The sequence below is a fragment of the Pan paniscus genome, chromosome 7, assembly GCF_029289425.2.
Source record: "Pan paniscus chromosome 7, NHGRI_mPanPan1-v2.0_pri, whole genome shotgun sequence".
Lineage (NCBI taxonomy): Eukaryota > Metazoa > Chordata > Mammalia > Primates > Hominidae > Pan > Pan paniscus.
This window is the reverse complement of record NC_073256.2, coordinates 97,559,691-97,585,977: the sequence shown is the minus strand read 5'-3', so window position 1 is coordinate 97,585,977 and position 26,287 is coordinate 97,559,691. Positions and strand designations below refer to the sequence as shown.

The following is a 26,287-nucleotide window of genomic DNA, read 5'->3' as shown; positions in this document are numbered from 1 at the left end:
ACAAAACTACTGCCATCTGTGAACCAGTTATCCTCAGAATCTGGGAGAGGCTAATCTTTTAAATTAGGCCAGCTAATATATGTGTGTACAATGACCTGCTCACAGGAATCATCAGTTATTGGGCCTGTGGGTAGCAATGAAGCTGGATTCAAGGTGTTACAGGTTTTAAGGGTTACATCTGGATTGTCTAGCAGCATGGCCTGGCATATGTTTAACCTTTCCTCCATCATCCACATGTGTCCTTTTATCTCTAAGACTGGCTTTACCTGATGGGGGGGTTAGAACTTCCAGTGGTTGGCCCAGGGTGATTTTAGTGGCTTCCTCCACAAACATAGCAGTGGCTATTGCCTGCAGGAAACTTGGTCATCTCGAGGCTACTCCATCCAACTTCCTTGAAAAGCAGGCAGTTGGTCTGGGTTCTGATCCTAATTTCTAGGCTAGCACTCCCACAGCTATGCCCTTCTCAGCTACATACAAGAAGGGCTTAGTTATGTCTGGGACGCCAAGAGCAGGAGCCTGGTAAGGGCCTATTTTAGCTTGGTGAAGTCTTCTCATTTCTGGGGTCGATTCCGTTAGCTCATTTTCAGGCCTCCTTGTTGCTTCATATACGGGCTTTGCTACAAGCCCCAAATTTGGTACCAATATTCTGCAAAACCCAGCCATTCCCCAGAAAGAACAAAGCTGCTGCTTGGTGGCTGTGGGGCAACCACATATGGCTTGCACTCATTCTGGGGATATTTGCCGGGTTCCCGGTGTTAAGACATACCCTAAATATTGGATCCATTGGAGGGTAATCTGAGCCTTCTTTTTGGACACTTCACATCCTCTGTCAGCCAGGAAATTCAACGTTTTTATAGTATTTTGGTCAGAAGCCTCCTGGGTTGGGCTACACACAAGAAGTTCAACCACATACTGGAATATACTTCCGTTCTCCAATTGCAGATCCCTCAGATCCCTCTCTACAGATCAGGCTAAGAAATCAGGGCTATCCTGGAAGCCGTGAGGGAGCACTGTCCAAATGTATTGTTTTTTTTTTTTCTGGTATTAGGATTTTCCCATTCAAAGGCAAAAAAGGTATTGGGATTCTGGGGCCAGAGGAATAGAGATGAAAGCATCTTTTAGGTCTAGGAGAAACATTTTGCATCCCCTGGCACCTAAGCCAGGAGGGTATATGGATCCACCACCAATGGGTGGACGGGGATAACAGTGTGATAAATTATTCTGAAATCCTGTACTAGCAGGTATTCCCTCAAGGGGTTTAGAATGGTTAAGATGGGGGTGTTTCAGGGAGAATTGCAGGTTTTTAAGAGCTCATGGGTAAGCAATATCTCAACTATGGATGCTAGGCCTTTTCTTGCTTCCAGCTTAAATGGGTATTGTTTTCAATTGAGGAAATAGCTCGGTTCTTTAAACTGGTATTTTGACTGGCACTGCTGTTTTAGCTTTCCCTGGTGATATGGTTTGGCTGTGTCTCCACCCAAATCTCATCTTGAATTCCCACATGTTATAGGAGACACCCAGTGGGAGGTAATTGAATCATAGGGGAAGGTCTTTCCCGTGCTGTTCTCATGATCATGAACAAGTCTCACGAGATCTGAGAGTTTTATAAGAGGGAGTTTGCCTGCACAACCTCTCTCTTTGCCTACTACCATCTACGTAGGATGTGACTTGCTCCTCCCTTGCCTTCCACCATGATTGGAGGCCTCCCCAGCTATATGGAACTGCAAGTCCATTAAATTTCTTTCTTTTGTAAATCATCCAGTCTCGAGTTTGTCCTTATCAGCAGTGTGAAAATGGACTAATACACCTGGCTTCCCAGCATAACATGCTAGCAGGTTAACCTGTTTATTAATGTGGTCTGGGACATTGTCTGTATTTTTGACTATTAGCAATTTTACTGGGTAATGCTTAAATTTGTAGTAGTGCCTCTATTTTAATGATAATATCTCTTCACAACAGGTGGACAAGGCAGCTTGGAACTACTAAAGATTTATGTTGGAACATTTGTTTCTCAAACTGACAAAGGAGAAGTAAAGAATCTCGTTTGTGACTTTCCTTCCATTCCCAGAACACTCTTAGACTGGGAGGAAAGTTTTCCTGCATAAGCAGTAAGGACAGAGTAATTTGCCCCTGTATTGGAAAAAAAAAAACTGAATTTGGGTACCCATGACATCTAGTTACCCAGGGCTCTGCAATAGTAATTATGATGTTCCTGGACAGGGGCAGTGAGGAAGACTCTAGGCCCCTTCAGTCTTCATCTAATTCCTCCTTTCACACTGCTAGACTTTTGCCTAACTGAGCCCCTTGGTGGGAGTGGGGGCAGTCAATCCTCTAGTGCCAGAGACCCCTCTTAGTATATTAGACGTCTCTGACCTTAGATAGGTGCCAGCACCACTTTGGAATGATTCCGACCACCACTGATGACCCACTGTGAGCTTTCCCTCTTGTCCCTGGATGAAGGTCTCTATTTCTAGAATTAACTTTCAGACAAACCTTTGGATTTTTTTTCCTATCACACTTAAAACAATTCTTTAACTTTCTAAATTTGGACAAGATTAAATTGTACATAGATTCCCTTTCATGAATCCCCTCCATGAGTTACACAGACCACAATATGCCCAAACTCTGTGACTTATCCTTAGCCAGTCAAGTAGGGGAAGGGAAGAATTTAACATAAGGAAAGAAGGCTTAAGCCACCTGAAACATGTGTGAATTTTCCCTGGACAGGCTGCCACTGCCAATTGCATCACTCATAGGCATCAGGGACTATAACTGGAAAAGACAGAAAAGAGTCCTTCCCCCTTCTGGGCAAGACAGCTATCCCCATTCACTCCTGGGCCTTCAGTTAACACCAGAGAGTGGCCCCAGTTGCCTTCAGTTACCAAGGAGCTACTAGGAAATGGCCACTGAAAGACTGAAAAAGAAAAGAACTCAGGTTCCTCACCTGAACCAGGTGGTGGCAGTCAGGTGCTTCCACATGGACCTTTTAGTTTCACCAGAGAGTGGCCCTGGCCAGAAACCTGCAGTTGCCTCCATGCTTAGGCACTTTCCATCAAGGATCCCAACTTGGAAAGGAAAAGGGAGAGAGAGAAAGAGGAAAAAGAAAAAAACAAATCCCAAACTTTGGGCTTACCTTCTGGCTGGCTCACCAAAATATGTTACCAATTGAGGGTAGTTGTCCAGGTTCTTGGTGTTTTGAACGAAGAATTGGACAGAACACACAAACAAGGCATGGAAAGCAGAGATTTATTTTAAATGAAAGTATACTCCACAGAAGGAAACCAGACTCAGTCAAGGGGTTCAAGAGCATCAGCTACAGAATTTTCTGGGGCTTAAATACCCTCTAGAGGGTTCCCATTGGCCCATGCCCAGTCTGATTGGTTGTGGAAGGAGACCAATCAGAGTGAAAAGTAGGCCCTCAACCAGTCTGATTGGTTGAGGGAGGGGCTCTATCAGAGGTACTTTCATTTTTCAACTGCCACCCAAAGAAAGGAGGGTTGCAACTGCCACGCAGCAACTGCCACGCAGAAAAAAGAGGGGTTGAAAATGGGGTCGCCTCTGATATCAGTCAGCATGAATCAGCCTTAGGTCCCCTGCTTCCAGACCCTATTCTCCTACCTAACATTGTTTCTACAGAATTCTATTTTTATTTCATTCACACTGAAAGGGCAGAATCTCTTAAACCAAAACCATCATCATGTCACAAACCAGACTATTTTCCAACCTTCATTTCAAAATGACCACTATCACCTTTTCTCACTCTTAGTCGGGCAGTAGAATAGGGTCTGGAGGCAGGGAACCTAAGGCCCATTCATGCTGACTTCCTAGAACTAAATCAAAAGGAAAACTCCAACTTTCCAAGCCCAAGTAACAAAAGGACCAGAGGCTATTCCTTTTGCAACCCCCTGCCCAACCTTCTAGGCCCTTGGTATCTGGGCCTAGTCTTCATTTGCATAGGAGTACAACTTTGTAACTTAACTTTAGCCTCTGATTGGTTGCAGGCTACTCCTTAATTTACAGAGGGTGTAAACCAAGTAACCAATGGGAAATCTCTAGCGGATATTTAAACTCCAGAAAATCCTGTAACCAGGGCTCTTGAGCCACTGGCTGGAGGCCATTCCCACTCTGTGGAGTGTACAGTCATTTCAATCTCTGCTTTCCTTGCTTCATTCTTTCCTTGCTTTCTTTGTGCGTTTTGTCCAATTCTTTGTTAAAAAAACCAAGAACCTGGACGACTTGTAGTCAAGACCCTCCATGGGTAACACTGGGACTATACCAAAGCCTTAGAAATCGTGGAATGATTTTTCAACCACATTATCTGATTTTAATGATGAACAGACCTGTAGACCGGTCTGAATCTTGGGATTTGCCTATCAAAAAACTCGGCTTTCCCTACTTCACAGGTCTTCAGAAGCGCATGTCTAACAAGGCTAATATTCCATCATTGGGATCAAATTACTCACCGGATAGTAAAAAGACACTACAGAATTTCAGGGGTTCTCTGCCAATGAGAACTTCTGAATTATGTAGAACGGATCAGCTACTAAGCAGTGTTCTATCTTCCTACTCTTCTAATCGATTGTCATCCCTTAAAGCGCTGCTAATTCTAGAAAACAATCTATAACCTGTTAAAATCAGCGCAAGCTGGTGATGACTACAAGTCCCATGATGCAAAGTATGAGCACGGACCAATGTTGGTCGCAGTTCCTTCTGGGAAATGTAGTCTTCTTCTGTTTGGCAAACTAGGTATTGTAGCCTCCATTTCTCAGAATTTCAGTTGGAAAACTAAAGATAGTGCAGAGAATGTCGATTTCCTGCCACAAGATTACATTTATCTTCGCTACCTGAGCGCCCAGCCGATCAACTCCAGTCGCTCCTCCGGTGGGCGGGCGCCCATGGCGTGACATCACTTCCGGCAGAGATGTACCCCCCAGTTCGGCCCCTCCTTCCACACGGCAGGGATCTTGGGCCCGGGCAGAGACTGGCTGAGGCGGGGAGCAGCTGCTTTTGGGGCGGGGGTGTCACGTGAGGCTTCTCGCTGCTGAGGGAGGAGGCGAAAAGCTGCGGTTAAGGAGAGTCCGGTTTAACCGTCACCGGGAAGCGCGTTCGTTCGGGATCGCGGAGTGGGCTGAGGTAAAGACTGGGTCATTACCTCAGGACAGGCGGTCGCTGTCTCGGGTTCTCGTACGGGTGACACCTGCAACCTTGATGTCTGGCGGGCGGCGAGGGGCTCCGTGGGAGAGTGGAGAGGCGCCGCAGGAAGCCCAGCCACCTTCAGGCCACCGCCGACCCCACTGTGCGTCTGGGAGGCGCTGGGCGCGCACCGGTCAGCGGAGGCGGGAGAGTCTGGGATCCCAGGGAGCTGCGGGTCTCGCCGCCTGCAGTGCGGAAGACCCGTGACCGGCGCAGACCCCGGGCTTACCTTCCGAGGGTCGAACTGTGCCTGGTATTTGCCTCTTTCCTCCCGCCCACGGGGTTGCTCAGAGTCGGGCCACCTCACCTGAGGTTTTCCAGAGTGAAATGAACTGAGCGTCCTGGGAGCAACTCCGCATCAGGGTAGAGGCGAAGACGCTCCTAATGAGCACAACACGTTTTTTTTTGTTTGTTTGCTTGTTTTGTTTTTTTAACGCTTGGGTAGCGCTCACATCTTCGGACGTCAGTGGTTGTGTTGATATGTATTGATATGCGACCTCCCCCCAGCCAGGCGGCCTCAGGTAGTAGAGTGGCAAAGGCCAGGTAAATCCCTCGGACCTTGAGAAGGTTGAGATTTCAGACTTACTTGTTTTTGGGGAGGCCGTCAGGCGGAACCGAGGAGCGGTGAATCAGCAGCTAAAGTTTCATGAATCTCTGATAATGGGGAAATGTTGCCGAGAGCCACTTGAGTTAAAAATCTTTTTTTTTTTTTTTTTTTGAGACGGAGTTTCCCTCTTGTAGCCCAGGCTGGAGTGCAATGGCACGATCTCGGCAAACTGCAACCTCCGCCTCCCGGGTTCAAGCGATTCTCCTGCCTCAGCCTCCCAAGTAGCTGGGATTATAGGCCTGCGCCACCATGCCCGGCTAATTTTTGTATTTTTAGTAGAGACGGGGTTTCACCATGTTGGCCAGGCTAGCCTCGAACTCCTGACCTCAGGCGATCCACCCGCTTCGTCCTCCCAAAGTGCTGGGATTACAGGCGTGAGCCACAGCGCCCAGCCCAGAGTTAAAAATCTTATTTCAGCATCTTTCCAAGTCCAGGTGACTCTTTTCTTACCTTTCCCACCAGTAGAGTTTCGTATGAAAAGTTGGGCAGTTATTGTTGTGTGTAGTCTTGTCATTTTGTTGGTCTGTAGTTGTTACAGTTTCTTATGAGTTTATTATTTAACAAAGTAATAGTAAACCATTTCTTCTTTGTGTTATGATACTATTCTGACACAAGATATACTGGTCCGTTTGATAACAGATTCTTGAGTGTAAGTTATAAAGATTTAAATACCCTCAGTTTATCGTAGAGCAGAATTAGTGATGACCTGTAAGCTGTGAAGAACGGTTACAATTTTCACTATTTAATTTTGTTGCATATAAGTTCAATGTTCACTGGGTTTTATTTGAGTAACTTGACCAAGTGTGTATTTTTAATCCTGGGTTCTATAGAATTATACTATGTAGCATCAAAGCATCTGGTTCATTGTTACTACTCTGTGTAAATCTTTATAGTTTCACTAATTAAATTGAAAGGTAATGTGAATAGATTTCCTCCCTTTCTGATTAAATCCAGAGGTAATGTAAATAGTTTTCTTCCCTTTCTTTTTTCTCTCTTGTACTGAATGTAGTACTGTCAAGATGATAAGCATGGAATAAAGCTTCAGAAGGGTCTTTACCAATCTTTCTCCTACCAACTTTTACATACATGAAATCAGGTTAAAATGAACTTTACAGAAATACTTCACAAGGGAATAAAGTAGGGGGAAAAGGGATAACATGTAACATGGAGTCAAGGAAAAAGAGTGTGAAGTAGTTTTGCTCTCTCTATCTTGCAAATAGGAGTCCTTAAAGACAACTGGGATTAAAAGAAGGGGTTTGAGGTATGTTTTCATTCCAAATAAAATAATAGTGTCATAAAATTGAAAAGAATACTTTTCTTTTGAATCCTGCTGCACATTAAAGACTAACCTTTTAATATGTCCTTTTCATTTTTAGATAGTGAATTCCTAAGAAGAAAATAATGGATTGCATATTAGTTGTTCTCTAAGTGGACTCAACAGTGTGCAAGCTTGTTGGAAAAGCCAAAAGAAGATGGCAACTCCTTATGTCCCAGTTCCTATGCCCATAGGAAACTCTGCTTCCAGTTTTACAACAAACAGAAATCAAAGAAGTTCTTCTTTTGGCAGTGTCTCAACAAGCTCAAACTCTTCTAAGGGCCAGTTAGAAGACTCAAATATGGGTAATTTTAAACAGACAAGTGTTCCTGATCAAATGGATAATACTTCATCTGTCTGTAGCAGTCCCCTCATTAGGACTAAATTTACAGGTGCAGCTTCTTCCATTGAGTATTCTACTAGACCAAGAGACGCTGAAGAACAAAATCCGGAAACAGTGAATTGGGAAGATAGACCATCTACACCTACTATACTGGGTTATGAAGTGATGGAAGAAAGAGCTAAATTTACTGTAAGTATTGACTTCTGCTGTATACCACTACAAAGTGAAAGATTGGCTAATCTCTGTGTTTAAACCAGTGTTAAATTAATGTAAACTTGTACTTATAATTTCTTGAATATGAAATTCTAATGGTTTTTACACCACTGAATTCTATCATGTTGTAGTAAACTTTTGCTTTACCTTAATAAATTTTCACAAACCAGACACACCTATGTAACTATTAATAGCACATAAATCAAGGAAAAGAACGTTACTAGAGTCTTAAATGCTCTAGGTTCTCTGCCAGTCAGGACCCATTCACCCAATACTTTTGTATAGCCTAGATTAATTTTGCCTATTTTTGTACTTTATCTAAATGGAATTATATACTCTTTTTGCATCTGGTCTCTTTTCTTTAGCCTTGCCAAATTACATGCCCAGCTTTAAAAGATATTGGTGAATAGTGTTTCAGAATGGTTGTACTGATTTATACTCCTAAAAGCAGCATATAAGAGTTCCAGTTGATCCATAGCTTCCTAACATGTGATATTTTAACATTTTTATCATTTCAGCTGTTCTCATGGGTACAGAGTAATATCACATTGGTTGTGGTTTTAATTTGAATTTTCTTAATGACTAATTGAATTTAAAATTTTTTTGGCTGTTTGGATATTCTCTTGTGAAATATCTGTGCATGATTTTTGTTCATTTTTCTTTTGGGAAGTCTCCCTTTTGATTTGTAGTTTTCTGTGCACTTTGGATATAATTTTTTTTTCAGATACATGTATTATGACTATCCTCTCACTCTGTGGTTTGCCTTTTCAATTCCTTAATAATACATTTGATAAACAAAAGTTCTTAATTTTAATTTGGCTTGATTTATTACTTTTTTTAATGGCTAGCACTTTTTGAAATCTTTGCCTACTCCAAGGCTACAAAGATACTGTCCTATGTTTTCTTCTAAAATCTTTATTGTTGGACCTTTCACATTTAGATTCATAAACCACCAGAATTGATTTTTGTCCATGGTGGGAGGTGAGGGTCAAGTCTTTTTTTTTTTTTTTTTTTCCAGATGGGACCAATTAATCAGGCTTTTATTTGAAAGACCACTCTCTCTCCTCTTCATTTTCAGTGTTGTCTGTGTCATAAATCATGTGACCATAAATGCATGGGTCTGCTTCTGTGTTCTATTTTTTCATCCTTTACTAATTTCACACTATCTTAATTAGTAAAGTCTTATAATAGGTCTTGATATGTAACAGTGTATGTACTTTAGCTTTTTTCTTCAGGATGGCCTTGGCTATTCTTCACCCTTTGCATTGAGATTTTGTTAGATCTATAGATTAATCTGGGGAGAACTGACATCTTTACTGAGTTTTCAAATCTATGAACCTAATCCATTTACTTAAGTCATTTTTTTCTAGTAATGTTTTGTTGTTTTTGGTGCAGGGTTCTTACATCTGTTGGTTAGATTTATTTCAGGATATGGATGTTGTTTGATGTTCTTGTGAGAGACATCTATTTTTGTTTTCTATTTACTGCTATTTTATATAATTTGTCCTTTTATGTTTACATATCCAGCAACCTTGCTCAACTCACTTATTAACTCAAAAGGTTTACTTTTTTGGTAAGACTTTGTTCTTTTAGTAAAGTTTAATGTTTACTTCAATGTTTCATGCTGTAAATTTATGACAGGATGGGAGGACCTCCAAGGAAAAATTGTTGAGATAATTTATGAAGAGGCAGTCTTTAAAATTATCATAAGACTGTGATATAGGAAATCTTCAGGGAACTCTGTCTCTCTCTCTCTTTTTAGAAAATTTTTAGAAAATATAAACTGATGGCCAATTTCCTGAATTAAGAAATAGGCATTTATTGAGTTGATACTATGGTCTGAATGTGCGTTCCTTCAAAATTCATATGTTGAAACCTAACCTTCAAGGTGATGGTATTAAGAGATGGAGCTTTTGGAAGCCAGTAGGTCATGGGAGCAGAGCCCCCATAAATAGGATTAGGACCCTTAAAAAGAGGCCCCAGAGAGCTTTTTGTCCTTTACACATCTGAGGACATAGCTATAAGGCACCATCTATAAACCAGAAAGTAGGCCCTCTCCAGATACCAAATCTGTTACTGTCTTGATCTTGGACTTCTCAGACTTTAGAACTTTGAGAAATAAATTTCTTTGTTTACAAGCTACCAAATTTATGGTATTTTGTTATAACAGACCTAACAGACTAAGACAGATGATATGTGTGAAGATGCAAGTATTTGGCCAAATACAAGGTGGTGTTATGTAAAGCATTTCAAGAGACTGGAGAGGAGGAAGTAAATGACAGATATGAAATTAGTCATATTCATTTATTTATTAACTCAACATTTTTTAAATTATCTATTATGCCTCAGGCACTGTTCTGGGTAATAGTGGTACAGCAATTTGAATGAAAGCATGATAAGTAAGTAAATAATAAGACGCCTGATATGTCACATGGTGATAAGCACTATAGAGAGAAATAAAACAGAGAAGGAAGACAGGGAGTTTCCCCAAATCTGGGGTTGGGATTTAAATAGCACTGTCAGTCATGGCCTCACAAAAAGATGTTAGTGCTAACAGGGAATGAGCCATGAGAATGTGTTTTCAACACAGATGGGACAACTACAAAGATCCTTGTGGCTGACAGCAGAGTAAGCTGTGGGAGGTGTAGGGAATGAGATGACAGGCAGGGAAGTGTGGCACACAGATCACATAGGGAAGGAGGCACTGTGAAGACTTTGGATTTTACTCTGCATGAGATGAGAATCTTTTAAAAGGTTTTTAAAAGAAGAGTCATGTGATCTGACAATGTTTTAAAAAGTTCATTCTGGCTACTGAATTGAGACTGGTTTGGTCGAGATGGGGGACAGTCAAAGCAGGAAGCAGTTAGTAGGTTCTTTTAGTAATCCAAGGGAAACATGATGGTAGTGTGGACTGGGGTGGTGGAGGAGGTCCTGAGAAGTGATCAGGTTCTGGATTTGTTTTAAAAGTAGAACCGGCAATATTTCCTAATGATTTGGAAGTGGAGTGTGGGAGAAAGAGAGGTCAAAGGTGACTTCAAAAGTTCTGGCCTAAACAATGGGAAGAATATGGCTGCCATTTAATTAAATGACAGGTTTTGAGGGATGATCAAAATTTGTTTTTAGACATGCTAGATTTGATATGTCTGTTCAACATTGAAATGGAGATGTTACATGTGTTAATGTGTACACATACATATGTAATGTGTGTGTATACATATAAGCTGAGTTTAAGGGAGAGGTATAAGCTGGAGATACAAACTTGAGAATCTTAGGTTTGTAAAATAATTTTTTCTAGATATATTCTTTTGAATTGCTCTCATAACTGAAAAAAGTATTAGGACTCACTGTTGATCTGATAATATATAAAGTGTCTAGTCTTTAAAAAGGGATGTTTAAAGACAAAAATTGACTAGGATGGGTAGTGAGTAGAATTGGGAAAGAAGCATGCCACGGACCTCTTTGATTGGTAATGTTTCGTTTCTTGCTCACTGATATGGTTTGGCTGTGTCCCCACCTAAATCTCATTTAATTCCCATGTGTTGTGGGAGGGACCTGGTGGGAGGTAATTAGGAAGTATAGCTAACTTGCTTTTGATTTTACAAGCTGATAGGCAAAAGGGACTTGCCTTGTCTCAGATGAGGGGCAAGGGGCAATCATTGGGGCAGGTCTTTCCCATACTGTTCTCGTGATAGTGAATAAGTCTCACAAGATCTGATGGTTTTAAAAGCGGGAGTCTTCCTGCACAAGCTGTCCTCTCTTGTCTGCCAGCATGTGAGACTTGCCTTTCACCTTCCATCATGATTGTGAGGCCTCCCAGCCATGTGGAACTGTAAGTCAAATAAACCTCTTTCTACAGTCCAGGCTGAGGTAGTCTTAGTTGGAGATGAGGAACTTGTTGGGAAATGGAGAAAAGGTAATTATTGTTAGGTTTAGCAAAGAGATTGGCGGCATTTTGCCCCTGCCCTAGAGATTTCTGGAACTTTGAACTTGAGAGGGATGATTTAGGGTATCTGGTGGAAGAAATTTCTAAGCAGCAAAGCATTCAAGAGGTGACTTGGGTGCTACTAAAGGCATTCAGTTTTATAAGGGAAGCACAGCATAAAAGTTTGGAAAATTTGCAGCCTGACAGTGCAATAGAAAGTAAAATCCCATTTTCTGAGGAGAAATTCAAGCTGGCTGTAGAAATTTGCATAAGTAATAAGGAACCCAATGTTAATCCCCAAGACAATGGGGAAGATGTCTCCAGGGCATATGAGAGGTCTTCATGGCAGCCCCTCCCATCACAAGCCCAAAGGCGTAGGAGGAAAAGGTGGTTTTGTGGACTGGGCCCAGGGTCCCTGTGCTGTGTGCAGCCTAGAGGCTTGGTGCCCTGCATCCCAGCCGCTCCAGCCATGGCTGATAGGGGCCAACATAGAGCTCAGGCTGTGACTTCAGAGGGTGTAATCCCCAAGCCTTGGCAGCTGCCACATAGTGTTGAGCCTGTGAGTGCACAGAAGTCAAGAATTGAGGTTTGGGAACCTCTGCCTAGATTTCAGATGATGTATGGAAATGCCTGGATGCTCAGGCAGAAGTTTGCTGTAGGGGCAGGGCCCTCATGGAAAACGGCTGCTAGGGCTGTGTGGAAGGGAAATGTGGGGTCAGAGCCCCATACAGAGTCCCTACTGGGGCACTGTCTAGTGGAGCTGTGAGAGGAGGGCCATCATCCTCCAGGTCCTAGAAAGGTAGATCCACCAACAGCTTGCACCATGCACCTGGAAAAGCCACGGCTCATAAAAGCAGCCAGGAAGGAGGAGGGCTATATCCTGCAAAGCCCCAGGGGCGGAGCTGCCCAAGGCTATGGGAGCCCACCTCTTGCATGAGCAGGACTCAAACATGAACTAGACATGGAGTCAAAGGAAAGTATTTTGGAGCTTTAAGATTTGACTACCCTGCTGGATTTCAGACTTGCATTGGGCCTGTAGCCCCTTTGTTTTAGCCAATTTCTCCCATTTGGGATGCTTGTGTTTACCCAATGCCTGTACCCTCATTGTATCTTGTAAGTAACTAGCTTGCTTTTGATTTTATAGGCTCATAGGCGGAAGGGACTTCTTGTCTCGTATAAGAATTTGGACTGTGGACTTTTGAGTTAATGCTGAAATGAGTTAAGTCTTTGGGGGACTGTCTGGAAGGCACTATTAGTTTTGAAATGTGAGGACATGAGATTTGGGAGGGGCCAGGGGTGGAATGATATGGTTTGAATGTGTCCCCACCCAAATCTCATCTTGAATTCCCACATGTTGTGGGAGGGACCCAGTGGGAGGTAATTGAACAATGGGGGCAGGTCTTTCCCATGCTGTTCTTGTGACAGTGGGTAAGTCTCATGATATCTGATGGTTTTAAAAATGGGAATCTCCTTGCACAAGCTCTCTTCTTTTGTCTGCTGCCATGTGAGATGTGCCTTCACTTTCCACCATGATTATAAGGCCTCCCTAGCCACATGGAACTGTAAGTCCAGTAAACCTCTTTCTTTTGTAAATTGCCCAGTCTCAGGTATGTCTCTCAGCAGCATGAAATGGACTAATACACTCATAGTACTTTAGGTGTGTTCATTTTGTGAAATTTGTCAAGTTGTACGCTTATGAATTGCACACTTTTTGTATATATTTTATAATTCAAAAACAACTACATTAAAAACAGTACAAGGAAATACATATGAAACTTCAAATAAAGAGTAGAAACAACAACAGTTATTGGAATATAGAGAAGGGAATGATCAGTACTGTTCATAAAGTTTTCATTGAAAGCACTACTTAAACAAGTAGAAAGCACTTTCTAGAAGAGATAGAACACAAAAGTCGTATTTTATCTTGCTAGAGAAACAGGGGTATTCAGTGGCCACAGTGGAGAGTAGCTTATTTAGAAGGGGGAGTTCATTTTCTAAGACAAGAAAATAAAGTCAGTATGTATTATTTGTAGATATTCCTAATTATTATATGAAGTGCACTTTTATCCTGTATCAGTCATTCATACTCAAAAGTTTTAAAGTCGACTTCTGTCTTCTTTTAATGAGTGACTCCTAAAAAGAATTTCTTTTCTATTCCCATTGCAACTTTTTTAGATCAGGACCTTCTGCTGACTTTAAAGAGTATCCGAGTAACCTTGTTTCCCACCCTTAGATGTTACAAAGATAAATTGCTTTTTTTTTTTTTTTAACTTCAAAGCTAAAGGATTTATCCTTAACTCCTCCTTATTCTCTAGCTGAAAGAGAAGTTTGTATGGGAGAAAAATAAAAGGGTAAGGATAATCTATAGTCCCTAACTAATGAATGGTCTTTAGGGCAGCACTGTCCAATAGAAGTATAATGTGAGCAGTAATTGTGAATCACATCTGTAATTTTAAATTTCTTAGGAGCCACATTAAAAAAAAAAACAAAAGAAATAGGTGAAATTATTTTATTAATATATCTTATTCAACCTAATATGTCCAAAATATTATCATTTTAACATGTAGTTAGTATTAGACCATTTTAATAAAAGCTGTTTACATCTTTTTTCACATTAAATCTTTGAAATTCAGTGTATATGTTGCACACTACACACATCTCAATTTTGACTAGTCACACATTGAGTGCTCAATTGCCATGTGTGACCAAAAGTGCAGCTCTAGAGCTGCAGTTGAAAATTATTGCACAGCAAATGTCCAGAAAAGAAGTTACTTTTTTAAAGAGAGTTTCTTATTCAGCAAATATTTATTGAGTATCTCGTATGTGCCTGTATGTAGCTTAGTGCAAAATACCGTATCAAAACTACTAGATGCTTCTCTGAGATTCTATCATAAATAACACTTTCTCAATACATTCTAAAAGCATACTTATAAAAAATAGAATCCACTTTTTCCTTAGGCGCTTTTAAAAATTGACACACATTGACTTGCTTCAACCAAGTTTTTCTATTCAGTAGCCTACATAATTGTACATAATTACAAAAATGTAAATTTTATTCAGTTGGGGTTTTTTGGTATTTCAAGCTTATATTTTGCCCTATTTTACAATAATTTCAACTTTCATTTTAGATTCAAAGGATACATGTGCAGGTTTGTTACATAGGTATATTGCAGGATACTAATGAACCCATCACCCAAGTAGTGAGCATAGTACCCAACAGTTTTTCAACTCCTTCCCCCCTTCATCCTTCTCCACTAGGAGTCCCCAGTGTCTATTGTTGCTATCTTTATGTCCATGAGTTCCCAATGTTTACCTCCCACTTATAAGTGAGAACATTAGGTATTTGGTTTTCTGTTCCTGCATTAATTCACTTAGGATAATGGCCTGTACCTCTATACATGTTGCTGCAAAGGACATGATTTGATTCTTTTTTATGGCTACATAGTATTCCATGGTGTATCTGTACCACATTTTCCTTATCAAATCTATCCTTGATGGACAGCTAGGATGATTCCATGTCTTTGCCATTGTGAGTAGTTTGTGCAATGAACATGTAAGTGCATATGTCTTTTTGGTAGAACAATTTATTTTCTTTTGGATATATACCCAGGAATGGGATTGCTGTGTCAAATGGGAGTTCTGTTTTAAGTTCTTTGAGAAATCTCCAAACTGCTTTCCACAGTTGCTGAATTAAGTTACAGTTCTACCAGCAATATATAAGTGTTCTCTTTTCTCCATAACATCACCAGCATCTGTCATGATAATGACTGATAGCCATTCTGACTTCTGTGAGATGGTATCTCATTGTGGTTTTGATTTACATTTTTCTGATGAATAGTGTTGTTGAGCATTTTTTTTATGTTTCTTAGCTGCTTGTATGTCTTCTTTTAAGAAGTATCTGTTCATGTATTTTGCCTACTTTTAATGGGGTTATTTGTTGAATTGTTTAAGTTCCTTTTTTTTTTTTTTTGACGGAGTCTCACTCTGTCACTCGCTAGAGTGCAGTGGTGTGATCTTGGCTCACTGCAACCTCTGCCTCCCAGGTTCAAGCAATTCTCCCATCTCAGCCTCCCGAGTAGCTGGGATTACAGGCACCCACCACCACATCTGGCTAATTTTTGTATTTTTAGTAGAGGCGGGGTTTCACCATACCATGTTGACCAGGTTGGTCTCAAACCCCTGACCTCAAGTGATCTGCCCACCTCAGCCTCCCAAAGAGCTGAGATACAGGCATGAGCCACTGCACCTAGCCTTGAATTGTTTACGTTCCTTATGGATTCTGGATATTAGACCTTTGCCAGATGCATAGTTTACAAATATTTTCTCCCATTCTGTAGGTTGTCTCTTTATTCCATTGATAGTTTCTTTTACTGTGCAGAAACTTTATTTTAATTAGGTCTCACATCAAGTTTTGTTTTTGTTGCAGTTGCTTTTGAGAACTTAGTCATAAATTCTTTCCCAAGGCCGATGTCCAGAATGGTGTTTCGTAGGTTTTCTTCTGGGACTCTTATAGTTTGTGGCCTTACCTTTAAATCTTTAATCCATCTTGAGTTAATTTTTGTATATAGTGAAAGATAGAGCTCCAGCTTCATTTTTCTGCATATAGCTAGCCAGTTATCCAAGCCCTGCTTATTGAACAGGGGATCGTTTCCCTATGCTTATTTTTGTCAACTTTGTCAGAGATCAGATGGCTGTAGGTGTGCAGTTTTATTTCTGGGTTCTTTATTCTCTTCCATTGGTTTATATGTCTGTATTTGTACCAGTACCATGCTGTTTTGGTTATTGTAGCCTTATAATATAATTTGAAGTCAGGTAGTGTGATGCCTCTGGCTTTGTTCATTTCACTTAGGATTGCTTTGGCTATTTCAGCTCTTTTTTGGTGCCATGTGGATTTTAGAGTAGTTTTTTTCTAATTCTTTGGAGAATGATGTTGGTAGTTTGATAGGAATACCATTGAATCTATAGACTGCTTTGGGCAGTGTGGCCATTTTAATGATATTGATTCTTCCAATCCATGAGCATGGAATGTTCTTCTGTTTCTTTGTGTTATCTGTGATTTCTTTTTTTTTTTTTTTTTTTTTTTTTACCCCCTAGACGGAGTCTTGCTCTGTCGTCACCCAGGCTGGAGTACAGTGGTGCAATGTCAGCTCACTGCAAGCTCCGCCTCCTGGGTTCATGCCATTCTCCTGCCTCAGCTTCCCAAGTAACTGGGACTACAGGCGCCCGCCACCGTGCCCGGCTAATTTTTTTTGTATTTTAGTAGAGATGGGGTTGCACTGTGTTAGCCAGGATGGTCTCGATCTCCTGACCCCCATGATCCGCCCACCTCGGCCTCCCAAAATGCTGGGATTACAGGTGTCAGCCACCACACCCGGCCCTGTGATTTCTTTCAGCAATGTTTTGTAGTTCTCCCTGTAGAGATCTTTCCTCTCCATGATTAGATGTATGCCTAGGTGGTTTTTTTGCGTGTGTAACTACTGTAAATGGGATTGCATTCTTGATTTGGCTCTCAGCTTGAATGTTATGGGTGTATGGAAATACTATTCATTTTTAAACATTGATTTTATATCCTGAAATTTTACTGAAGTCCTTTATCAGTTCCCAGAGCCTTTTGGCAGAGTTTTTAGGATTTTCTAGGCATAGAATCACATAGTTTGACTTCTTCTTTCCCTATTTGGATGCTTTTTATTTATATCTTGCCTGATTGCTTTGGCTAGGACTTCCATATTTTATTCTTGGCAATAAAAACATTGAACTTATTTGAAAACTTTGCTTGATAGTTATTAAGTTTAAAAATTGTGTAGAACAAAAGTGGCTATTTTTCATAGCTTCTTCAAGTATAATTTTTTAATCAATTTTAGAATATATTGACATAAATCATGTTTTGGAAGCTGATGAGTTTATTGTTAGTGTGCACAGAAAAAGCGTTTTGTCTCAAATCTGTTATATTTCCTAAGGAAAAAATCTGGCTTTTGGTGCCTGCATTGATTATTTGTACTTTTGATAATTTAAATGATTTTTGATATTTTTTACATAATAATTGTTATAGTCTGGGTTATCAAGTAAAATTTTTAAAAATATTTGGCTTGAGTTTTTAAATATCTTTACCTTTATATTTTTCTCTCTGTCTGTTTTTCTTCCTGTGCATAGGTATATAAAATACTAGTAAAGAAAACCCCAGAAGAAAGCTGGGTAGTTTTCAGAAGATACACTGATTTCTCTAGGCTTAATGACAAAGTAAGTACTATAATAAATCCAAACTAACATTTCAGTTTTGAATTGTTTTCTGTTTCCCTTACTTCTGTTATATTTTTCCTTTGTTAATTGAGTCAAATTCATTCTAGTTCATAAGAAAATTAATTTTTTAAATAAATTTTTAAAATAAAAATTTTTATTAAAAATTTTAAAAATAAAAATTTTTAGCATAAAAATATGAAACTTTAAAATTGCCAACAGAAATATAAATAATTATCTTGTGAGTCTGAAAAAGATGTGTATAAGATCTTTTGAATTATTATAAAATTATATATGTCTATAAGATAATGAACAAAAACATATTTAACATATTGTATTAGTTTCCTATTACTGCATAATAAATTACCACAAACTTTGTTGCTTAAAATAACACCTGTTTATTATTTAGTGGTGTGGGTGGGTTCAGCTGGGTTCCTTGCTTAGCATCAAGCAAAGTCAAAATCAAGCTGTTAGCTGGGCTGGGCACTTATCTGGAGGCTCTGGAGGAGAATTACCTTCCAAGCTTATTCAGGTTGTTGGCAGAATTTAGTTTCTTGAAGTTGTAGGGCCAAATTTTCTGTTTCCTGGCTGATTGTCAGCCAGAAATCATTCATACTTCATAGAGACTGCTCTCCAGTCCTTGTACATAGCCCCTCCATCTTCAAAGCCAGCAACAGTGAGCCAAGTTCTTCCTGTACTTTGAAGCTCTTTGACTTTCTCCTCTGCCACCAGCTAGAGAAAACAGTCTAAAGGGATCAGGTGGTAAGATAAGGCTCACCCAGATAATCTTAGCTTAAGGTCAATTGATTAGTAACCTTAATTACAGCTGCAAAATCCTTTTTCTATGTAACATAATAAAATCACAGAAGTAACACCAGAGGCAAAGATCATGGACCATCTAGAATTCTGTCTACTGTGCATACAAAACAGAAGAATAATAAACCTCAGTGTATTAAGAACCCTTAAAACTAAATTAGGAAAGTGAACCCCAAAGTAAAAAATGCAACAAACAGTATGAGCAGGATAATTCACAGAAGAAACGTAAATGATCAATAAACCTGGAAAACACTTAATATCACAGATACTCCAAGAAAAGGAAACTAAGACACTCTTTTTCACCTGTCAAGCTGACAGATATTTAAATGATAATACCCAGCGTTGGAAGTATGAATCTTCCTAGGGGATACCCAAAAGTTTTGCATAATTTAACATAATAATCACATTTCTAGGATTTATCATATATAAGTAGTCATAAACATGGGAAATATTTAGCTTTAAGGGCACTTACCACAGTGTTTTGTATATTGTTTTGTTTATCTGTGTTTTACTTTGCTTTTAGTAGTTAAAAGTTGGAAGCAACCTAAATTTCTAAAAGTGAAGAATTAAGTAAATTATTATTAGAATATAATAGCAAAAGAAGAGCTGCCTTGTCCCCAGAGCTAGAGGAAATTTAGATGGGGCAGGAGGCAGAGGGTGTGATATTTTGGAAGCCAAGAGAAAAATCATTTATCTAAAAGAAGCAAGCAGTTCATTATGCTTCTGAGAGGCCAAGTAAGATGATCTTAGAACATGCAGAAATTACTCTCCAATTTTGACAGGTGTTTAATAAGAAAGCTGTACTGGTCCTGTTCTCTCCCATTTGTGACTTTTCCTTTCCTCCTTCTTTGGACTCCTTGAAGCTTTAAAGTTAGTATATTTTTATAGTGTTTGGTGATGGGAAACCCATGTAACTTTGTAGTTATTTAGCTGCCAAATTTTTCTGCCACTGTAAAAACCTCAGTTTAAATGAAAAGGTAAAATATGGGATGCTAAATTATTTTATCCATTTTAAGATTTGGTTAAGATGCTTTCTTGTAATATGCCAAAATAAAGTGTTATTTCTAATGTATACCTACAATTATATATGAATTTTATTTACTGTTCCTGAGCTTCGTATATTATACTGATGAATTTAAAATCTATAATTCTGTACTTCTGTTAATTTTTTTAAATGACTAAACAAGCCAAAAGATAAAAGCAATTCATGAAGTTACGTGATAGTTAAGTGGAATACTTAGTTTTTAATGAAATTATTACAATTTTGATCATGCAGACTAATTTCAAACAGTTTCATTGTAGACCTATTTAATCCTTTATAAAAAAAATCCATTATTTTTCTTTTCAGACTACACTGTTATTTAGTGTTTACTTCCTATTATCTCTTTAGATTTCATCTTTATTGCTGAAGTATTTTCTTAGGCAAGCTGAAATTTAGATAAATCTTTTAAAAAAAAGATGATAGGAGTTTAATTTAAATTTAGTAAATATCTCCTTGATCCTCCAAGATGGGCATTTAAAATTAATAAGTGTTTATGTTGGTGTTATAGGTACCAGAAAGAGCTCTACCCATCAGTTGCTTTTACTGGCAATATTTTTAAAAAGTATGTCAAACACTAAGAGACACACAGTTTAAATTGTAGTTATCATTGATATAATTGTAAAAAATAAAAGCTTAGGATTTTTCATTTTATAAAATCAATCATGAAGTATTTATGAAATGAGTAGATAGAGTTCAGCATTGTGCTAGGAATTTGGAGTTACTCTTACGTAGAAACTATACAGATGTGATTCTAACTTTAAGGAATTTACATTTCCCAGTTATATAGTTGTGAAGTACAAATAGCTAATTGGCGATACAAAAATTATTGAACGTGCTAAAATAACACTGCTTAGAAAGAGAACATTTATATAGAACATTAATATTTTCTTTTTGTTTTATTTTTATTTCCTGGGTTATGGTCTGACTTCAACTTCTCTGGGAGTGATAAGAGCCTCTGCTGAGGAAGTCAGAGGACAAAGTCATGAGCAAATTCTGGAATGCACAGGGCTTATCAGAGTTGGGGCAACCAGGCGGGGTTTTAGGGTGGACTGGGAGATGCATTGATTGTAGAAATATGGCCATGAGAAGTGAGTTTTTTTCTAAATTCTATTTAAAATTGAAGCTCAATATTTCTACTTCCAGGTTACAGCAGTAGGACAAAGCTGAACATTTCTGTGAGGTAAAATTACTGTTCTCAGTTGCTTCCAGGCAGCAGAGCATAGGGAGAGAGAGAGCAGGACCTTACCAACTCATTGTCAAGACATTCCAGGTTCATATAAAAAATCTGTGGCAGATGCAACCAGGCATTCAGTCCTCACATTAAAAAGAAGTTCAGTGATATTCTTCCACATGTCTGTCTCTTGAGTCACGCTGCTGTCTCCTAAACTGATCTGCCCTCCATATGAGCTTCATAAGTGGCATCCTGAGATTGCCTTTCACTGTCTTTCTGGCAATTTTTTTTCATTTCTCTCCTTTGTTGGATCTTATTTTCTCTATCCCTTATCTTCCTCTTCTTGAATTACCCAATTGTGGGACAACTCCTTCTTTTCTGTGGACAATTTTTTAAGGGAAAAAAAAAATCTAACCATTTAAATTGTAAATGGTTTTTATAATTTAAATTATAAAGCTTAAAATTAATAAAAAGCCTATTTTCATTTCCCTCATGTCTTTTGTTATTTAATTTTCTGTCCAGATACATTAAATATCAAAGCTCCAAGGCCATAAATATCTAATTACATCTTGAAATCAAATTAAGGTTTTAGTTATCTAAGTTACTCTCTAGTTTTTGCCTTATTTATTTTATCTTCACGTTTATAGAAATATAGACAGAATGTTATAATTTACCATTTTTCCACTATTTTATGCAGTGCATTTTTCCTTTGTAGTTGTGATATTCATTTTATATTTATAGAAATGCAAACATACACGGATTCATTTCAGTCATTCATTTATTGAACATATATTGTTGACTGCTTGTTATGTAGCAGGCACTATGCTAGACATTAAAGATGCAACTATGACTAAGGCATGCATAATAATTGTAGTGTAGTAAAATGGTTCTCAATCTTAATTACACTTTGGATTCCGCTGGAAAGCTTTTTAAAATTACAATGCCCAGGCCTCATTTCAACTAATTAAATCCTAATCTATCAGAGATGGGAAACAATCATTAATATCTTTTAAAACTCCTGGGTGATTCTAATGTGCAGCCAGAGTTTAGAATCACTGGTCTACTAAGACAGCCTAAATTAAATGTGCTGTTTACATTGTGAATGATGTCATTAAAGAAATAAATTCATGATTTGACAATGTGTGTCAGTTTGTCTTTTCTAAAAGTGGCCACAGCAGTATCTTTAGTCCCATATGCTCTTCCTGAATCTTGCCACTGCCCATCAAGAGATAGAATACATTTCCCCTCCCCTTGAACCTGGATGGTCTTGCGACTACTCAACCCAATAGAGGTCAGTGGAAATAATGCTGTGTGAGTTTTAAGCCTAGATTACAAGAAGTGCACAGTTTTATTCTGGCTTGCTTTCTTGGAATGCTCCCTTTTGAAGCCAGCCTCCATGCTGCAAGAAAAGTCCAAGACACCTGGAGAGGCCAGTGTTAGGCTTATGGCTGACAACCTTGGCAAAGTCCTCAGCCAGCAGCCAGCATCATCCACTATAGATGTAAGTGAGTGAACTTCAGACAGTTCCAGCACCCAGCCTTCAAGTCTTTCAGCTGAGGCCTGAATTCATTGCATAATAGAGATATATCATCCTTACTGTACCTCATATGAATTATTGACCTAAAAAATCTGTGAGCTTAATATTAATAAATGGTTATCTTGTATCACTGAGATTTTAGGTAATTTGTTACACAGTTGTGGTAACTTGAACAGAATGTAGAAGGGAAGACTTCACTTAGTTTACAGGGTTGGGAAAGTCTTCCCTGAGAAAGTAAAATTTAAGCCAAATGTATAAAATAGGTCATAACCAAAATATAAAAGTTAAAACTAAACTTTTAGGAAAGACACATAGAAGAAAATCTTTACAGCCTTGGAGTAAGCAAACTTTTTTTATGATCTGAAAAAAAGCATAAACCATAAAAGAAACAATGGATGAATTAAATAACATTAAAATTAAAAAAAATCTGCTCTGTTAAGACTGTTAAATTGAAAAGTCAGGCCAAGTTGGGAGAAAATATTTGTAATGCATGTATCTGACAAAGGACTTGTATCTGAAATATATAAAGAACTCTTATAACTTAGGCAACCTAATTTTTTTAAAGGGAAGGTGCTAAAAAATTTAATACATAATTCACCATTGAAGATACTCAAATGCAAATAAGCAGATGAGAAGATATTCAACTTCATTTGTCAGCAAAGAAATGCAAATTATAGCCAGAATGAAATGGTTCTACACCCCCACTAAAATGGTTAACATTCAAAAGATGGACAATGCCAAGTTCTGGCAAGGATGTGGAAAGACTGGAACTCTTCTGTATACACAGCTGGTAGAAAACAAGAAAACAAGGCATAAAAAGCTTAACTGAATTTAATTCTTTTATTTTAAACTTATTTCATGAATAATTTCATGTAGTCAACAGGATAGATTTTGTAGAATTGATAGTGCTTGAGTTAAACATTGTATTTACTCTTTTCTTCTTTTTCAGTTAAAAGAGATGTTTCCAGGTTTTCGACTAGCACTTCCTCCAAAACGCTGGTTTAAAGATAATTACAATGCTGACTTTTTAGAAGACAGACAATTAGGATTACAAGCGTTTCTTCAAAATTTAGTAGCTCACAAGGACATTGCTAACTGGTATGTAACGAATTGAAATAAGAGATTATAAAAGCATTCCAATAACTGGCGTAAATTAAAGAATAAATCTATGATCATAGTTATTTAAGCACAAAAATACAGGGTTGGAGTATAATTACTTGTCTTCTTTAACAAAGTACTACAAGAGATTTGCTTGCTTTCTTTCAATAAGGACTTTATTTGACATTTCATTTTTATCAAAGCTTATTTTAAATAGTCAGTAAAGTGAAAAATCCAGTGTACCATGTACTAAACCACCCAAAGGTAAACTTTTAGTATTTTGTATTTTAGCAATGACTTAAACAAAACCACTTACATATTAGTAAAATTTTGGTTAATATGATACTATGTAATTGTAAGGGTAATATTCTTTATATTTCTCCAAAGTAGTGCAAAAATATTAAAATTGTGAAATTGGCTTAATTTACATAGAAGGTAGAGTGAAAATACCAAACAGCATTAAAAAAGGAAAAGAACAGATCTATGTGGGTTTTTTGCTTCAGAATATATTTACAAGAAAATTGCTTAGTGGTTCAATATCAGCTGAGTATCTAATTTTGGAACTTATGTTATCAGATAAATTAAAACTACTTTGAAAAAAAAAGAAAGCATTTACAGTGTAGCAATAGCTTATAGATAACTTGGGCCTGTAACTGTCTTGGGCAGTTTTTCACATGAGGATGGAAAACAAATTAAGAAAACCATTCTATCTAATTTTTTCTACCTCTTTTTCTCAACCTTTGCATGTATCAATTTTTTTCCTGCATGACACACACGTGATATATATATATAGATAGATATACACACACATATGTGTATATATATATATATATACACATATACATATATATATATATATATATACATCTTGCTTTTCAGTGTGTGCCACATAAGCCTGATGGCTTCTCAAGGTCTCTGCCCATCCTCCCTTATTTTTCTCTTAATGAAGGAACTACAAGCCAAACCCATTCTTTCTACTCCAGATTGATATATGCAGTTGTCTCCTCGACATCTTCAGATATCTCAAAATTACGTCAAACCTAAAACATATTTGAAAGTTTAGTATGCAGACTTTTTTTCTCCAATTTGCAGCAGCATCATCTACCCAGAACCTGTGAGTCATCTTTAACACATCCTTCACTACCCTTAACATTTCCCTTGCAAGTACCACTCAAGTCTGTCTACTTCTCTCCATCCCTGCCATCACTACCCTAGTCCAAGCACGTATCTCTCACCTTAATTACTGTAGATGCTTTCTCACTGGTCTTCCTCCTCCCCTCTTACTACTATAGCCCAGTAGAGCCACAGTGATCTTTGTGATGCAGTTTGACTTATTCTTTCTGGTCCCTGCCTGCCTGCCTTCTTTCCAACCTTGGGTTTTGTTATTCCTGCCCACCTCCCCTTCTCTGTACATTTGCCATATTGGTCTTCTTTTAATTCTCCAAAATCAGCTTGCTCCTTGTTTCTCAGAGCCTTCAAATATGCTATTTCCTGAAAAGGCAGCCTTTCACACTACTACGCCATCCAACCCTGACCTCGTACCTTACCCATCCTTCAGTTTTCAACACAAACTGCACTTCGTTAGGTAACTGGCCTCCTGACTGACCACTCACCACCACTACCACCACCACCAAACACTAGGTCAGTTCTCTATCCCAGAGTCTGTACCATCCCTTCTCAACTGGCTCTGATGCTTTAAGACACCGTTCATCACCCATAGGTAATGAATTAACTTATTTCCTATATTCTAAGATGATACTAGCTATGTGCCAGTCTCAATAGAATTGAGACAATCACTTAAATCATTATCAGTAGGGGTCAGTTCTCTCTTGGAATCTCAGTTGAGAAAGGCTAATTGGTACTTCACTTTCATAGCATTTCAGCTTATAATTATGTCTGTCAATATTTGTCTTTCTCCCACCAGATTGATTGTAGATGTTTAACAACAGGTCATGTGGCTATTTTATTCACCATCCAATCTAATGTTTAGCACAGCGCTAACATAGTTGGTTCTCAATAAGTACTTCTTGAGTGAATGATATAACTATTGATATTCACTGATATACTGTGTATTAGAAAAAAAAAATTGAAGCCAATGTGACAGAGTTAGCGATTATGTGGTCTACGTGGTGAAAACATTAGTGCTCCCCACTTTATATGTATATATTACATCTCAAAAGAAAAAAGAGAAAAGATTAGTGTTAATTCAGACACACAAAGCAGGAATAAAAACCAGTAAACACCAAAATTATAGAGAAAGCCTTGGAAGAAAATATGTTTAATAGCATACCATAAAAGAGGACTTGTACTACCACCAAGAAGTCGACATATCCTCTCCCCTTTTCTCTTGTCCCTTGTTCAGTAAACCTTTATGTCTCTGTATTTAAAATATTGTGGTGAATTAAAATCAAATGTATTCTATAAATGAATTCTCTATTTTTAAAATACTGATAATAGATCTTAGTTGCTAAAGTAGAGATTACTAGGGCCATTTGAGATCCTGTCATTTCTAAAGCTGCATAGCTCAGAACAGTGGTAATGGTCTTGGTCAATTCATAAATAGGCATTTTAGGCAAAGAAAGGTTTCTTAGCCAAATAAGTTGGGGAAAGGTTTCATTTGATATCCCTAGAGGATTAAAGGTTCTAAGAAATCTTGCATGAAAGAATCTAGTATGCCTTGCATTTGTTTGCCTACCTGCCTTTGTCATATATTATCAGGCATTTAGGGAATGCAGGAAGATAACCTCAATTCAATTAAAAGCAGGGTACTTGTGCCTTGGTACCCACTATCTTTTT

The 26,287-nt window shown here is 38.3% G+C and overlaps 1 protein-coding gene across 4 annotated transcripts in view; it reads left to right on the top strand.

Annotated features, from left to right (window-relative positions):
* The first annotated feature begins 811 nt into the window (after nt 1–811).
* SNX16 (sorting nexin 16) overlaps nt 812–26,287 on the top strand; it is a 46,864-nt gene continuing 21,388 nt past the window's right edge. The window contains exons 1-6 of one of the 4 annotated variants that reach the window (XM_055116689.2): nt 812–5,133; nt 7,021–7,061; nt 7,177–7,420; nt 7,508–7,647; nt 17,744–17,830; nt 23,343–23,491. In XM_055116689.2, coding sequence (XP_054972664.2) covers nt 7,273–7,420; nt 7,508–7,647; nt 17,744–17,830; nt 23,343–23,491 — 524 coding nt within the window. In that variant the 5' untranslated portion in view covers nt 812–5,133; nt 7,021–7,061; nt 7,177–7,272. Of the gene's footprint in view, nt 5,134–7,020; nt 7,062–7,176; nt 7,648–17,743; nt 17,831–23,342; nt 23,492–26,287 lie in introns of all 4 variants that reach the window. The other 3 variants (XM_008956652.4, XM_034966279.3, XM_003831259.5) reach the window with 3 other exon arrangements.